This window comes from Canis lupus, chromosome 35, assembly GCF_048164855.1.
Source record: "Canis lupus baileyi chromosome 35, mCanLup2.hap1, whole genome shotgun sequence".
Lineage (NCBI taxonomy): Eukaryota > Metazoa > Chordata > Mammalia > Carnivora > Canidae > Canis > Canis lupus.
The window spans coordinates 2,055,249-2,071,903 of NC_132872.1; the positions used below are offsets into that span (position 1 = coordinate 2,055,249).

At 56.6% G+C, this 16,655-nt stretch overlaps 2 protein-coding genes across 7 annotated transcripts in view; one reads left to right on the forward strand and one right to left on the reverse strand.

Annotated features, from left to right (window-relative positions):
- SLC51A (solute carrier family 51 member A) overlaps positions 1–4,933 on the reverse strand; it is a 26,279-nt gene extending 21,346 nt beyond the window's left edge. The window contains exons 1-2 of one of the 6 annotated variants that reach the window (XM_072812559.1): positions 3,652–4,932; positions 2,900–3,214 (exon numbers count right to left, since the gene is read on the reverse strand). Coding sequence is in view for 1 of the 6 variants with exons in the window: in XM_072812561.1 (XP_072668662.1) it covers positions 2,900–2,957 (58 nt within the window). In the remaining 5 variants the exon portion in view is untranslated. Of the gene's footprint in view, positions 1–2,899 lie in introns of all 6 variants that reach the window. The other 5 variants (XM_072812558.1, XM_072812560.1, XM_072812561.1 and 2 more) reach the window with 5 other exon arrangements.
- ZDHHC19 (zDHHC palmitoyltransferase 19) lies at positions 3,883–14,261 on the forward strand. Its single transcript, XM_072812564.1, is given in 8 exon segments — positions 3,883–4,103; positions 4,432–4,553; positions 5,019–5,158; positions 5,932–6,104; positions 6,749–6,854; positions 13,655–13,740; positions 14,076–14,181; positions 14,184–14,261. Coding segments are annotated over 8 exon segments (936 nt in total). The 5' UTR covers positions 3,883–3,978.
- The last annotated feature ends 2,394 nt before the right edge of the window (positions 14,262–16,655 follow it).

Genomic DNA, 16,655 nt, shown 5'->3' on the forward strand with positions numbered 1-16,655 from the left:
TGGGTGAAGTGAGTTAGCAGGCTCTGCTGCAGAACTCCAGGGAAACAGGAGAGGAAGTGTGAAGGACCCAGGATGGGAGCTGCAGGTGTGTCAGGAACAGCAGGGAGGCCCGTGTGCCCGAGCAAGGGGCTGGGTGTTAGGAAATGAGATCAGAAAGCTAGAGGAGCCAGGTCAGGGAAGGCGGCTGTAAGGACTTTGGACTTTATTCTGAGTGAGGTGGGCAGGAGTTGGGGGGTTCTGACCAGAGGCCATGATCTAAGTTCTAGAAGGAGTGCTGACCACTCCAGAGTCTACTGAAAGCCAAGGACAGGGGTGTCTGGGTGGCTCAGTAGGTTAGGCGTCTGCCTCCAGCTGGGGTCATGGTCTCAGGGTCCTGGGATCAAGTCCCGCATCGGGCTCCCTGCTCAGTGAGGAGTCTGCTTCTCCTTCTTCCATCACCCCTACTCTCTGAATGTGCTCCCTCTCAAACAAATAAATAAAATATTTTTAAAAATAATAATAATAAAGACCAAGAACAGAAGAGGCCCAGGCCAGTTAGGAGGTTATTGCGATACCCAGGCAAGGAAGGGTGGTGGCTTAGACTTGTGAGATTCTATTTTGATGGCAGAGCTGGTGAACTGGATGTGGGATGTGAGACAAAGCCAGGAGTCAGGCGACTTGGTGGGTTTGATCTGAACAATAGGGTGAATATAATCCTAATTACTGGGAGGAACAGTAATTAGCTGGGGGAGAAGCGGGTTTTTGGAGGAAGGAATCCACAGACTGACTCTGACAGCGAGGTGTCTGCCCTGCCGGTCACGTCAGCTTTTTCTAAGAAGTCTGTAATCCTGTGTCTATTCCCTGTATCCCTTTCTGTCCTTCTTTGTTGTTCCTTCCAGAAGACCTGATTTCTGCTCTGCAGCTTCTAGCGGGGACTTTCAGACAAAAATAAGAGGAGCAGAGAAACCGTATGTGGATGACAAGGCACGATAACGTGTTCTAGCAGCTAATGTTATCAGAATGGAGGGGAGTAGAATCTCTACTGGGGTGAGCTACAGAAGTGATGGGTCCCCACAACTGTTCCATGAAGACTTCACTGATAATTGGGGCACCTGGGGGGCTCAGTTGGCTAAGCGTCTGCCTTCGGCTCAGGTCATGATCCCGGGGTCCTGGGACTGAGCCACTCACCTTGGGCTCCCTGCTCAGAGAGAAGCCTGCTTCTCCTTCTCCCTCTGCCCCTTCTCCCCGCTTACACTCTCTCTCTCTCTCTCAAATAAATAAAATATTTATTTTTTTTATTTTAAAGATTTTATTTATTTATTCATGAGACTACACAGAGAGGAGAGAGAGGGAGAGGCAGAGACACAGGCAGAGGGAAAAGCAGGCTCTGTCCAGGGAGCCTGACGTGGGACTCGATCCGGGGGCTCCAGGATCACGCCCTGAGCTGAAGGCGGCGCTAAACCGCTGAGCCACCCGGGCTGCCCTCAAATAAATAAAATCTTAAAAAAACTGTTGCTATATGAGAGTACAGGTGCCTGAGATAGGAAATAAATAGTATTTGCTATATTATTAATCAGACTAACAGTCTTACATGGCATAGCAGAAGGTAACATGACAGCATTTTCAGTCTTTTTAAGAGGTGAGCAATCTCCTATCATTCTATTTATTTGCTTATAATTGTCAATGGTCATAAAATTCCCCCAAACAAAAAAGCATATAAGTGAATAGACCCCATTAAATCATTCCTTTAGGTTAGGTGAGATCATGATTCTCTACCACTGAGTAAGTTTGGCAGAAAGCACATAATAACTTTTTATTGCATCATGTTGAAAACATCATGTTGGGGCACCTGGGTGGCTCAGTAGTTGAGTGTCTGTCTTTGGCTCAGGTCATGATCTTGGGGTCCTGGGATCGAGTCCCTGTGGGGAGCCTGCTTCTCCCTCTGCCTCTCTGTGTCTCTCATGAATAAATAAATAAAATCTTAAAAAAAAAAGAAAACAGACTGTTATGCAAAGATCATTTCCAAGCTCAATTCTCTCCTATTATAGATATACTGGTAAAAAATTAATTAATTGTAATATATATCAATATGTAGGTATTTTAAATGTGCATACATACAGTTATATTTAATTAAGACAAATGAAAATAGCTAAAATTTTAAACCATAGTATTTGAAATACAATCAAGTATATTATAGTATTCCCTTTTTTTAAGATTTTATTTATTCACTAATGAGAGACACAGAAAGAGAGAGAGAAAGAGAGGCAGAGACACAGGCAGAGGGAGAAGCAGGCTCCATGCGGGGAGGCGGGTGCAGATTCAATCCCGGGTCTCCAGGATCACGCCCTGGGCTAAAGGCGGCGCTAAACCCCTGAGCCACCGGGGCTGCCCACATTCCCTTTTTTAAATGTTTTATTTATTTAAGTAATCTCTATGCCACAGGTGGGGCTCAAACTCACAACCCCAAAACCAAAAGTCAGCGGTCTTCTGACCGAGCCAGCCCAAGTGCCCCTTAAAAAATAGCATTCTTACTACATTGATTTTAACCCGGTAATTTGAATGTCATGAAGAAAAACTATGTTTCTATAGACAAGAAAATATAAGTAACAATAATTGTGCATTGACGAGGGACTTTTGCTCTGTTTTTAGTCAAATTAATTTTCCCAAAATGTTCCAGTTCATTTAGTCCAATTCCTACTTAGTCCAAAGTAGATCTCTTAGAATTGCATATTTTTTTAAAGATATATTTACTCATTTTGTAGACAGAGAGAGAGAGAGAGAGCATGAACAGGAGAGGCAGAGGGAGAGAGAGAGAATCCCAAACAGACTTCATACTCCCCAGGGAGCCTGATGCAGGAACCGAGAGCCAGATACTCAACGGACCATGCCACCCAGGCACCCCCGGCATTGCATCTCTTACCCATGTTGAAGAATAGCACAATCACTGTTGAAATTGAAGTGACCTTCAAAAAGGCCATTACACTTCAACACACAGAGCTCTGAAAATATGTGCACTTGCTGGATCTCAGAAGATTTCCAACTTGGTTGGTGGTGGCAGTTCTGAGGCTAATTGGTGGCGCTGGGTCACAGGGCTATTCCCCAGCTGCAGGAGAGGCTTTGAATGTGAGTATCTGGCAGTTTGGGCTCCAATTGATACGGGGAATGGTCTTTGCCCTTCATGAAGACGTACAGTGTGGGAATCCTCCAAGCACAGAGGGGTTCAGATGCTCAGTAGCTAAAACAAATGACAAATGTCGGCTGCATGTAACAGAAAACCCAGTTATCCTCTCATATAATAAGTAGCCCAGAGAGAGCCAGTTTAAGTCTGGGCCAGGGACTCAACGATGTCATCCACGCCATTCTGTGTACCGTGTTGCCGTTGCCGTTGCCTAATGGGTTCAAGATGGTACCGCCAGCCAGCACATGTGGGTTCAAGACCAGAAGAAAGGGACAAGGCAAAGCTTTTTTAGAAATCCTCAGCAGACCTCTAATCATGTCTCTTGCCCAGAATTGTGTCATGATGCCAACCCTGGAAACGAAGGAACCTGGAGAATTATTCAGCTGCCCCTCCATGGTGTAATGACAAAAAGGAAGACAACGGAGATAGGGTGAACAGCAACCACCGTCGCTCTGGCTGGCACCACGCCTGGGAGGATGAGTACAATCACCCACCTGCTCCCCGTGTGTCCCCCTGATCTCAGGCGTCTCAAAGCCAACCTCACAGGGGGAGCTCTCACTCCCTGGCACAAGTGAGGGGGGTGCAGTGGTGACGGTGGCGGGGGGGTTGCTCTTGGAAGCAGCCCTCGGCGCCTGCAGGCGGTTCTGCCGAGGGCCCTGGCCTCCCTTCTCCTTGGCCTCTGTGATGTCACACTGGAACTTCTTCCCTTCCACCCTAGGCTGTGGCTTCTGAGGCTGCTGTGGCCATGGGGCTCCTAGAGCCGGCGGGGGCGAGGGAGCCTGGTGGCCCTGGTCTCCCCTGGAGGCGAGGGCGGTCGGGCCATGCCGCTCCTGAAGGCGCCCCATCTGCCGCCTCGGGCCCCGCTTCCCTGGATCCTCCCAAGCCTGTTTGCCGCCTTCAACGTCGCGCTGCTGCTCATTTTCAGTGGCCTCTTCTTCGCCTTCCCGTGAGCCTCCCTCCCCCACAGGCTGCGGGGTCCCTACCGAGGCAGAAAATGGGAGCAGGGAGGCAGGGGAAGTGCGGGAGGGGGTGAGGGGAGGGGGTGCTCCAGGCCGGGGTTACGCATGTGCAGAGGCCTGGGGGCCCTGCTTGCACCCCCGGGAGCTGCGGGTGCCGGTTCCGCCGGTGACGATCGGTGGGGTGTCCAGGGATCTGTCACCAGCCTGGGTACTTGGAGCGGGCTCCGGCGTGTGTGGGTTCTGACCCAGTGACGGGGTCCGGGGCTGGGGGCTTCAGGCCCTCTGGGTCAGGGCTGAGCGCCGCGCTGGTCTCAGTTGCAGGTGGCTGGCCCAGAACGGGGAGTGGGCCTTTCCCCTGGTCACGGGCCTCCTCTGCGTCCTCACGGTCTTCAGTCTGGTTTCACTCAATTTCTCAGACCCCGGCATCCTGCACCAAGGTGAGGCGCTGGGCCTGCGGAGGGGGTGGCCCGTCCTGGGGCTCCTGCCGCCGCCCGCCTCGGCCTCAGCACCCTTCCCCGCACACCCTCATATGCCGGGGCCCCGCCTCTGGCACTTCCTGCTGTGAGCCACGGACACGCCACGCGGCAAAACAGATTTCGGGAGGTTCTCCCGGGGCTTCGCGGCCGCTGGGGCGGGAAGCCGGCGCCCCGACACCCTCACTTCCCCCTTCCTTCTCCCCACCGCACCGACTGTTTCGAGGGGCTGAGTCCTCACAGAACTCTCCCGGCTGGAGGCCTACCGTCCCTTTGATGCCCTCTGCGCTTGGGCAGCTTGCTCAGTGGGGACCGGGACACCCGCCCAGCTCCCCCCTCCACCTCCCTCACCCCCCCCAGCTGGCCTCCCTACCCCAGCAGCACACTGACCCGAGGGCCTCCTGCTGCCGCTGTCCTCCTCCCTCCCAGGCTCCAACGAACAGGGCCCCACGATGGTGCACGTGGTATGGGTGAACCACAGAGCCTTCCGCCTGCAATGGTGCCAGAAGTGCTGCTTCCACTGCCCGCCCCGGACCTACCACTGTCCCTGGTGCAACATCTGTGTGGAAGTGAGTGCCCTCTTCATGCTCACCCCGGGGCCCGCGGCAAGTGTGGAACCACTCCCAGGACGGCTAGAGGCCAAGGGGGCCCGTAACTCCCAACCGCTCTTGGTCACTCGTGCAGGCCACTACCTGTGCACCTGCACCTGTCCAGGGAGGTGAGCCCCTGCCTGTGCACATGCTGACACTCACGGACGCATGACACTCTGCAGGGCCTGCTCAGTCCAGGGGGGTCAGAAGGCCACTCCCGTCGTACCCCAGGCTTGCTGGCACTGGCTGCCCGAGGGCCTCGGGCTGGCTGGAGGCCTGGCCAGGAAAGCTTCGCCTGGCTTCTTGTCGCGTCCAGGCCAGAGGCTCTCCTGGGCTCTGAGGGCTTGTCTGTCTCATGTCACAGCCCGCAGAGGTTTGCAGATGTGCTGTCTTCTCCGGTCCCTACAACCAGAGGCCAGCTGGGAAGGGTACTGTTACCCTCATTCAATGGATGAGGAAACAGAACCCAGAGATGTTCTATGTCCAGCCCAGTCACACGGGGATGTGTCCCCCAGAAGACCAGGCAGGCTCTGCGTCCAAAGGCCGCTTGCCACGTGCCCTCGTGGGCCCCAGAGACGGCAGCGCTGTAATAGAAGTGCTGGCCTTAGGGACCCTGTGGCTGGGTTTCTCCCTAGGGATGGGAGCCAGTTTGGGGGCCAAGGCCAGGTGGCCTTTGGGAACAGGGGTCAGGGAGGGGGTAGGGTCTCAGATGTGGGGGTGCCCTCCACTCCTGCTCCCTCCCTCTTACCCAGGACTTTGACCACCACTGCAAGTGGGTTAATAACTGCATTGGTCACCGCAACTTCCGCTTCTTCCTGCTGCTGGTCCTGTCCTTATGCCTCTACTCGGGCGCCATGCTGGTGACCTGCCTCATCTTCCTGGGGCGCACGACCCACCTGCCTTTCTCCCTGGACAAAGCCATGGCGTATCCTCCGGGGAGCCTCCCAGGGAGCGGCTGGGGGGCAGTCAGGGGCAGAGGCCCTGGTGGCCGTGGGGGAGGGGGGGAGGAACTATGGGGGGGACTGCAGGTGGGGGGGACTGCAGGTGGGGGGACTGCAGGTGGGGGGAGGGACTGCAGGTGAGGGGGACTACAGGTGGGCGGACTGCAGGGGGGCAGGCTGCAGGGGGTCGGGACTGCAGGGGGCCGGGCTGCAGGTGAGGGAGACTGCAGCTGGGGGGGACTGTAGGGGGGCGGGACTGCAGCTGGGGGGGACTGCAGGGGGGCGGGACTGCAGCTGGGGGGGACTGCAAGGGGGCGGGACTGCAGGGGGGGTGGGACTGCAGGTGGGCGGACTTAAGCTGGGGGGGACTGCAGGGGGGCGGACTGCAGGTGGGCGGGCTGCAAGGGGGCAGACTGCAGCTGGGGGGGACTGCAGGGGGGCGGACTGCAGCTGGGGGTACTGCAGGGGGGCAGACTGCAGGTGGGCGGGCTGCAGGGGGGCGGACTGCAGGGGGGCGGACTGCAGGTGGGGGGTACTGCAGGTGGCCGGGCTGCAGGTGGGGACTGCAGAGGGCGGGGCCGCGGGGCGGGGCCAGGACGGGGGCGGCGCTGCTCCTTAGCTGGCGCAGCCTCGTGGTGGCGGTGCCGGCCGCCGGCTTCCTGGTGCCGCTGTCCCTGCTGCTGCTGATCCAGGCGGCGTCGGTGAGCGCGGCCGAGCGCTCCTACGAGGGCAAGGTACGCGGCCCCCGCCCCCGCCGGCCCTCCCCGCCCTGGGCCCCGGCGGCCTGACCCCCTCGGGGGCGCTGCTGCACCCAGACGCGTCTCGGGCCCCACCTGCCGGGAGCTCGAGCAGGTGCGCCGCCCGCGGGCCTGGTTCTGGGCGCGCAGGTGTCTGTCCGCGCCGACCGTGCGATCGGAGGAGCACCTGCCCGGGGCGCCCGGGGCTCAGCGGCTGAGCACCTGCCAGCGGCCCAGGGCGTGACCCCGGGGCCCGGGATCGAGTCCCGCGTCGGGCTCCCTGCGTGGAGCCTGCTGCTCCCTCGGCCTGGGTCTCTGCCTCTCTGTGTCTCATGAGTAAATAAATAGAATCTTTTAAAAAAGAAGAAGAAGAGCCCCTGCCGACGCGGTGGGGCTCGGGGAAGGGCGTGTGCTGGGCGGAGTTCAGGGAGCAGCGCGGGCGGGCTGGTCCCCCAGGTCCCCAGGGCTGCGGGCTGCGGGCTGCGGGCTGCGGGGCGGGACACGGTGCTCACGGGAGCTCAGACGGGCCTGGGAGGTCGAGCGGCGGCCCGGGACTGGCCAGAGCTGAAACGCCTGGAAAGTCAGGTGGAGAACAGTCTTGGTTCAGGGGAAGCCTGGGAGCCACGACCGGACTTTTTTTTTTTTTTTTTTCCCTTTCCTTTCCTTTTTCTACATGCAGTAAAATTCACCCTGTTTCAGTGCAGCTCTATGAGCTTTGACCAACGCACAGCCCTGCTCTGTAGTTACCACTAGGGTCAAGGTTTACAACAATTCCACCCACCCAAAAAAATATTCCCGCAGGCCCCTTTTTTTTTTTTTCTAACGATTTTATTTACTCATGAGAGACAGAGAGAGAGACAGAGGCAGAGACACAGGCAGAGGGAGAAGCAGGCTCCATGCAGGGAGCCCGAAGCGGGACTCGATCCCGGGACCCCAGGGTCATGACCTGAGCCGAAGGCAGATGCGCAACCGCTGAGCCACCCAGGAGTCCCTCCCTCAGGGCCTTTTGTCCTCAGTTTCTCTCCCTGCTCGCAGCCCCTGGCAACCACTTGATCTGTTTTCTCTCCCTTTAGTTTTTCCTTCTCCAGAGACTCCTGTGAACGCAGCGGTAGCCTGTTGAGTCTGGCTTCTCCGGCTCAGTATCTGCCGGCCATCCGAGTCGCTGCCGGTCCCCATCCCTGTGGCTAGTGTCTTGTTGATCCACTTCCCGGGCTGAGGGCTATGTGGGTGGTTTCCAGTTTGGGGGATTATAAATAAAGCCGCTGTAACCGTCGGTGGATAGGCACGGGAACGCGGGTTGTCATTTCTCTTTAGGCAAATACTTAGGAGTGGCATTGCCGAGTCCTATGGTGACTGTATGTTAAACCTCATGAGACCACCATAGTGTCTTCCAAAGTGGGTGCGTTCCCATGGTGCTGGGTTCCCGTCCCTAGAGGCAGTGTCGCTCACATTTGGTATTGTCAAGATTTTCTGTTTTTTTTTTGTTTTTGTTTTTTAATTTTAGCCAGCCTGGTAAATGTGAAGTGATACTTCACGGTGATTTTTTTAATTGGCCTTTTCCTAACGAAGAGTGATGTTGTGAGCATCCTTTCACTTTCTTATTTGCCATCTACATATCTTTGACTAAATGTTCCAATCTTTTACCCATTAAAAAAAAGTTGGGATTTTTAAAACTATTGAGTTCTACGAGGTCTACTCTGGATTCAGAAACGTATTTTGCAAATATTTTCTCCCAGTCTATGGCTTGTCATCACAATTTTTTTTAACGGTGTCTTCCAAAGATCAGAAGTTTTAAATTTTGATGAAGGGCACTGTTGCTTTTTTTCTCTTATGGACTGCGTTTTTGGTGTTGTAATTAAGAAAGCTTTGCCTAACCCGAGGTCACAAAGATTTTCTCATATTTTCTTCTGGAAATTTTATAGTTTTAGATTTTATATTGAGGTCTATGATTCATTTTGGGCTAAATTTTGTATGGGATGCAAGGTATTGGTCAAGATTTATTACTTTTGCATAACTCCAGCATCATTTGCCGTAAAGATTATCCTTCTTCCATTTACCTTTGCACATTTGTCAAAAATCAGTCGACTAAATAGTTGTGGGTTTATTTCTGGACTCCCTACTCTTTTGCCAATACCTCACTGTCCTGATCAGTAGGGTTTTTTTTTTTAATTTTTATTTATGATAGTCACAGAGAGAGAGAGAGAGAGAGAGAGAGAGAGAGGCAGAGACACAGGCAGAGGGAGAAGCAGGCTCCATGCACCGGGAGCCCAATGTGGGATTCGATCCCGGGTCTCCAGGATCGCACCCTGGGCCAAAGGCAGCGCCAAACCACTGCGCCACCCAGGGAACCCCTGATCAGTAGGTTTGTATCAAGTCTTGAAATCACACAGTGTGAGTTCTCCAAATTTGTTCTTCTTTTTCAGAGTTCTTTTGGTTATCCCAGGTCCTTTGATTTTCTTTTTACCTTTTAGAAACAGCTTAATTTCCACAATTTGCTTTTTATTTGGATTATGTTGAACCTATAGGTCAATTAGGAAAATTGACATCTTAACAATATTGAGTGTTTGAACCCATGAACCCCTTTCCACTTATTTGCTTCTTTGATTTCTTTCATCAGCGTTTTGTAGTTTTCAGTATATAGATCTTGCGTACATTGTGTTAGATCTTTTCTAAGTATTTTGTTTTTGTGCTATTATAAATGTCTTTAAATTTCATGTGTATATGTTAATTATTGTAAAAGATACAATAGATTTTTGTTTATTGGTCTTGAATCTTGCAGTTTTGCTGGACTCACTTACTCTAATAGCTTTTTTGTTGATTCACTTAGAAAATCATGTCACCTAAAAAAAAAAAAAAAAAAAAGAAAAAAAAAAGAAAATCATGTCACCTATGAATAAGGACAGTTTTATTTTTTCCTTTCCAACATGTATGGATTTCTTTCTTTTTCTCTTCTTACTGCACTGTCTTGGATCTCCAGTACGGTGTTGAGTGGGAGTAATAAAAGTGAACATCCTTGCCATAGGATTCCTTTAGCAGGACAATGACTTGACTAACGGTGGTTGTTGTTTTAAGTAGGCTCCACACCCAACGTGGGGCTTGAGCCCTGAGATCATGAGTCGTGTGATTCATGATCTGACTGAGCCAGCCAGGTGCCCCAACTAAAGGTTGTTTTAGGAAGAGTGTAGTTAGCTGCCTTGATGGGGGAGGGGGGCTGAAGACGGTGAGAGCTGAAAGGACAGAGGCACTGGCGTTGCCCTACCACCTCCCATCCCTACAGCCAGCACCCAATCACTCCAACCTACCCCTGTTGGCTCCCAGCCCACCTGTGACTCTGCTCTAACACATTAGCCCTACTCGTTACCTTCTGTGCAGCCTTCCCTCTCCAGCCCCAGCCCATCTTTTCAGCCTCTCTGGGGCAGCACTCTCCCTTCTCAAATCCCAGGGGCCTTCTAGTCCCTGGTCACACCATTGGCCTGCCCTCTCTCCACTGCTCATCATGGGGCTTTCCCAGTCTGTGGTCTCCAGTCTTTTTTTTTTTTTTTTTAAGATTTTATTTGTTCATGAGAGACACAGAGAGAGAGGCAGAGAGAGACACAGGCAGAGGGAGAAGCAGGCTCCATGCAGGGAGCCCGATGCGGGACTCCATCCCGGGTCTCCAGCATCAGGCTCTGGGCTGAAGGTGGCGCTAAACCACTGAGCCACCGGGGCTGCCCTATGATCTCCAGTCTTAAGAAATCTAAATGTGGTCTGCACTCTGTGAGTCACTGTATTCTGTAATGAATGGGATTCATTCATTCAGGGCTCCTTCCTGTTACCCGCAGAACCCGTTTCAGGCATTCATTCCCTTCCTACCTCCATCCTCGAGCCACATCTCCTGGGGCCGCTTGCTTGGTGGTTGATAGCAAGGGCTCTGGAGCCAGGCTACAGAAATTCAAACCAGAGCTTCCCAGCAGCAGGGAGATCTTGGGTCTGTTACTCAGCCGCCTGGTGCTTCAGTCGTCCCATTTGTAAAAGGCAGCAGCGTGGGTCGATAAGCGTAAGACGCACACAAGAGACGCCAGTACAGCGAATGCCCTCTGTATCGCTGCTGTCATTACCTTCCTTCCCGTCATCACCGACAGGCATTCATGTCTCTCCATCTTAAATGCAAAGCAAACACTCCTTTCCATCACAAGCCTCCCTTCCAGCTGTTGCGCTCTCCCCTCCAGCAGAGCCATCTTTCTTTTTCTTTCTTTCTTTCTTTCTTTCTTTCTTTCTTTCTTTCTTTCTTTCTTTCTTTCTTTCTTTCTTTCTTTCTTTCTTTCTTTCTGATTCTATTTATTCATTAATTCATGAGAGAAACAGAGAGAGGCAGAGACACAGGCAGAGGGGGAAGCAGGCTCCACGCAGGGAGCCTGATGGGGGATTCGATCCCAGGACCCTGGGATCACGCCCTGAGCTGAAGGCGGATGCTCAACCGCTGAGCCACCACAGGTGCCCCCAGAGCCATATTTCTTGAACGAGTCGGCTGTGCTCACCGGCATCATTCGTCACCTTCTCCAGCCCATGCGGCGGCTCCTCTGCTCAGGGGCACACTGAGGCCGTGCTCTCCAAGTGCTCCCCAGCCTCTAACACTAATCTCTCCAGGCTGCACACAGCAGCGTGGTGCTGCATGCACCTGCCTGGGCCCTTCCCCAGCCCCCTAGGGCCCAGCTCTCTACTCTCCAGGGCTGCTGCTCCTCTGCCTGCACCTTAGAGTCTTGGCACCGGCTCCCTGCTCCTCTCCCTCATCCCGTCTCCGCGCTGCCCTGATCACTCCCCCGCTGATGGTGTGTCCTCATCCCCAGTGCAATGCCTCAGACACTGTTGAGGCCCCAGAATATTTATGAGCAAATGGGTGAATCTATACACAAGGAAATTGGTAACTGCTTTGGGAGAGCAAGAGTGAGGGAGAGAGAGAGAGAGAAAGAGAGAGAGAGGAAAGCCTGAGGCCCTGATCCTGGGGAAGACAGGCGGAGAGCAGAGGCAGCCCGGAGGCGCAGGGGATGGGGCGAGAAGGCGCCCACCTTGGTCACTGTCCTGTGGGACGCGAGCGCGTTTGAGGTGGGGACCGGGAGCAGGACAACTGGGTCTGGAGCCAGTGAGAGAGGACAGTCAGGGGACTTCTGAGCTGCTGGATTCTGTTCACATCTGAGAGGCTCTCCTGTAGGGAGGGGAAAGTGCTGCCCTTCTCAGTGAGTTCTAAGGAGTTCTTTAGGCAACTGTCTGTCACTCCTTTAAACGTTGAACAGTCAATGCCTTTGTAAACTTCATGTACATCTAATAAGTCAAAGTTTTCTCTAAATTTACAATTCTAATGGTAAATGTAATCAAACTCTTCTAACCATTTAGTTAAAATTGCAAATAGAATATCAGGTTCCCTTAAATGCTTTAAACATGGTAAAGTGGGCAGGACTCAAAGTATCTCAATGGTTAGTGGTGCCTTTTGGCAGCAGTGGAACATTGTGGAGGCATCTTGACTTTTCCTCCCGTAGGTGTCATGTTCTCTCCATGAGGTCCTGACTGGTTTTCATGGAGAATAGTGGTGAAGGTCAAAATCTTGGTGACAGGGGCATGGGACACGGGGGAGCTGGGGGTGGCCTGTGACAGACATTTTGTAGCTGAGGCTCTTGAAGTCAGGGAGAGAATCAGCTGGTGCTGGGGAAGAGGAAGAGGGCGAGGCTGTTGGGTGGGTAGGGGGAGAACTTGGTTAAGAGTGTCCAGGAGATAGGGGCACCTGGGTGGCCCAGTGGTTGAGCATCTGCCTTGGGCTCAGGTCATGATCCCAGGGTCCCAGGATTGAGCTCCCTGCATGGAGCCTGCTTCTCCCTCTGCCTATGTCTCTCTCTCTCTCTCTCTCTCTCTGTGTCTCTCTCATGAATAAATAAACAAAATCTTTAAAAAAAAAAAAAAAAAAAAGAATGTCCAGGAGAGGAGTTGACCTTGGCCTTGCCCTTCACTGCATTGGTGCTCAGGAACTTCAGTCCAGATTTCCAGGGCCAAGTTATTTTGTTAGGGAAGTATGACTGGGGGCCCCACGCAACCGCCCTTCTAGCTAGTGAAATTCAGCGAAGACACACGTTTGGAAAAAATGAGAGGTGGGGGGGGGGGCGGGCGGCACCTGGGTCCCTCAGTTGGCTCAGGTCATGATGTCAGGGTCCTGGGATGGAGCCCTGCATGGGGCGCCCTGCTCCCCCTGCCTCTGCCTGCAGCCTCCCCTGAATGTGCTCTCGGGCACCCCGCTCTCACTCCTGAGCAGTGGGGAGGGGCAGAGGGAGAGGGAGAAGCAGACTCCCCACTGAGCAGGGAGCCCCATGTGGGGCTCCATCCTAGGACCCTGGGATCATGACCCGAGCTGAAGGCAGGCACTTAACCGACTGAGCCACCCAGGCACCCCAGTAAATGACATCTTTAAAAAAAAAGAGAGAGAGAGGTGGGCAAGTAGGGAAGTTGCGGTAGGGGTGCAACTGTCTTTGGAGCAGTTTAGCAACAAAAGAAAGATCTGAAAGTACATCTGGAAGCAGGAGGACATGGTGTGGCCAAAGGAAACAAAAAAGGGGGGATACTGCAAAAGGGGGTACAGGTGACGGGGCAGGGGCCCTGCGAAGGCAGGAGAAGTGGGTGCCTGCAGAGAGCTACTCAGAGGTGGGTTGACAGAGCCCTTGGCTCACTGTCCCTGCTTGTCTGCCCTTGGAGCTACAGCCCTGGGGGGAGGGGGGCGGGGGGGGCTGCCCAGTCCTGCTGGATCTGAGTTCCTTCCGGCCCTTGCCCCCATCTAGGGCCAATACCTGCAGGGATACAACCCCTTCGACCGCGGCTGTGCCAACAACTGGTATTTAACGATTTGTGCACCGCTGGGACCCAAGTGAGTTGGCTGACCAGAGGCCCGAGGGGTGGCCCCTGGGGCTGGGGGGCAGGATGAAGCCGAGGCATCTCCCCTGGCCCTCAGCCCAGCTCCCAGGCCCTTATATGCCCTTCTTCTTTCAGGGTTTTCTGCAGGGCAATGTGAGAGCCTCTGGGATCCCGGCTTCCTTGCCCTTGTGGGTTCCTGCCCCAGGTTGTGGGGTACAGGGGCACTGTAGCCTGGATAAGATGGTCCCAGCTCTCTGCAGGGCCACGCCTTGGGCTGTGTGCTCCCCAAGCTGAGGGGGACCAGGCCGGGGGGCCATGACCCCTCTCATCTGGCTTGTTGCTCCCCAGGTACATGGCCGAAGCTGTCTGGCTGCAGAGGATGGTGGGGTCCGACTGGGTGCCCAAGCAGAACCTGCACGTGCCACTGTGCCCCTCGGCGCTCCGTCCCCCAGCCCTCCCAGGGCCCGGGCCTGGCCCCCAGGCCCAACCTCCGGGTCTCTGCAAGCCAGGGACGGGTCCCCCAGGGAGTGGTGAGGCTGCGGCCCTCCAGGAGGTGAGGAGCGTGTGTGTGTGTGTGTGTGGGGGGGGGGGGGCGCCTGCAGGCAGTGCCGCCCCTCGCCGCACCCCCGGGCCTCTGCGGGCGGCGGGCGCCAGGCCCTCGCCGTGGGGGGCGGCTTAGGGGGCCCGGGCTGCGGGCGGGGGGGGGGGGGGGGGGGGTCGGGGTCGCGGCGAGGGCGGGGCGGGGCGGGGCGGGGCGGGGCCCCCGCTGTGCCCCGCCGCACCCCCGTCCACCTGCAGGGGGCGCCCGCCGCCGGGAACTCGCCGCCCCGGGCCGCCTCGCCGCAAGGGGCCCTGGGGTGGGGGGGCTCAGGCTGGGAGCGGGCCCTCTGGGTGCCTGTCCCTGGGGGGCCCCCTGGCTCCTCATCCCTGGGGGGACCCCCTGGCTCCTCACCCTTGGGGGGACCCCGTGGCTCCTCATCCCTGGGGGGCCCTCTGGCTCCTCATCCCTGGGGGACCCTCTGACTCCTCACCCCTAGGGGGGCCCCCTGGCTCCTCATCCCTGGGGGGCCCTCTGGCTCCTCATCCCTGGGGGGCCCTCTGACTCCTCACCCCTAGGGGGGCCCCCTGGCTCCTCACCCCTGGGGGGCCCCCTGGCTCCTCATCCCTGGGGGACCCTCTGACTCCTCACCCCTAGGGGGGCCCCCTGGCTCCTCATCCCTGGGGGGCCCTCTGGCTCCTCATCCCTGGGGGGCCCTCTGGCTCCTCATCCCTGGGGGGGACCCTGGCTTTTCATCCCTGGGGGGACCCTCTGGCTCCTCATCCCTGGGGTCCCCCTGGCTCCTCATCCCTGGGGGGACCCTCTGGCTCCTCATCCCTGGGGGGACCCTCTGGCTCCTCACCCCTGGGGGGGCCCTGGCTCCTCATGCCTGGGGGGGCCCTGGCTCCTCATCCCTGGGGGGACCCTCTGGCTCCTCATCCCTGGGGGGCCCCCTGGCTCCTCATCCCTGGGGGGACCCTCTGGCTCCTCATCCCTGGGGGGCCCCCTGGCTCCTCATCCCTGGGGGGACCCTCTGGCTCCTCATCCCTGGGGGGGGGCCTGGCTCCTCATGCCTGGGGGGGCCCTGGCTCCTCATCCCTGGGGGGACCCTCTGGCTCCTCATCCCTGGGGGGGCCCTGGCTCCTCATCCCTGGGGGGAACCCTCTGGCTCCTCATCCCTGGGTGGGGGCTCTCCATGGCAGGACAGTTCTGCAGCCCTTCTTGCCAGTGGTGCCATCCTGACGGCTGCCTCCTGCCGGGGGGTCACCTGCTGGTCCCGGTCCTGTCGCTGGCACGGGTCCCAAGCCCCCGGGTCGGAAGCGGGCTCAGGGGCGGGAACCACCTCAAACTGAGGCTTCTCTCTGGAGGCCAGTGTGTGACTTTGGGGATAGAAATGGTGGCACTTCCTGGAAGGCCATCAGAGGACAAAGCAGGGGGCGCGCCAAGCGGCAGGGGTGCGGTGGGCACACAGGGAACGCAGCGCTGTGGCTGTGGCCTTTGCTCCGCCAAGCAGCTAACAGGGTGCTCGTGCTCTCCGAGGGCCTCCGCCCTCGAATCACGGGGTCCCTGGAACACTGACCCGAATCTCGGGGAGGGGGGGCACAATCCGAATCTGAAGTCTTGTCAAGGGCCCCTGTGATGCTGCCACCCTGAAGTTCCAGAGCAGCCACACTGCTTCCTGCCACCCTGGCGTCCGGGTGGAATCAGGGTGTGGTGACGGTGAGAGGAAGGGATGTCGCCGAGGGATCATGTCCTGTGGCGCGTGTGCCTACGTGCGCGTGCTCGTGCTTGGGATGGGGGTGAGGGGCAGGAGCCCACCCTCCGGGGGCGTCAGCCCAGCCTGGAGAGGTGGGTGACCCGTGACGGAGACGTCGGTGTTCCGTGTGCGGGGGCCCCTCCAGGCCGCCCTTCCTTCTTGCTCCCACCTGGAATGTTCCTGGCGGCCTCGGCCCTTCCTCTCCAGCCCCCACTTTTCCTTGGCTCTGGCTGTCTGGGCTCCCCACCCAAGCCCAGGGCCTCCAGCTCTTTCCTGTCCTCTTTGCCCTGGTCTCAGGGCCTCTCTGTGCCCAGGCCCCTCCACGTTCAAGCCTTTCCTCAGCTCTCCTCCCCGCTGAACTCGGGTTCTTGGGCTCCGGAAGGGGTGCAGGGTACTCCCCGGCCTACGGAAAGGCAGCCTGGCTTTCGGCCTTGCCCCAAGCAGCTCCCGCCGCCTGCTTAAAACGCTTGGGCCCACGCTACAAGCGGAAGCCGTCCTGTGTGTCTGGAGAGCCTGCCGTCCCCAGTTGCAGGTGGAGAAGAGGGCGCGAGGCCTCCCGAGCCCCCGACCCCAGGATGGCACACATGTCTGTGTTTGTCACCTGGCTGGGGGGTTTCAGAGGACGCAGCTCAGC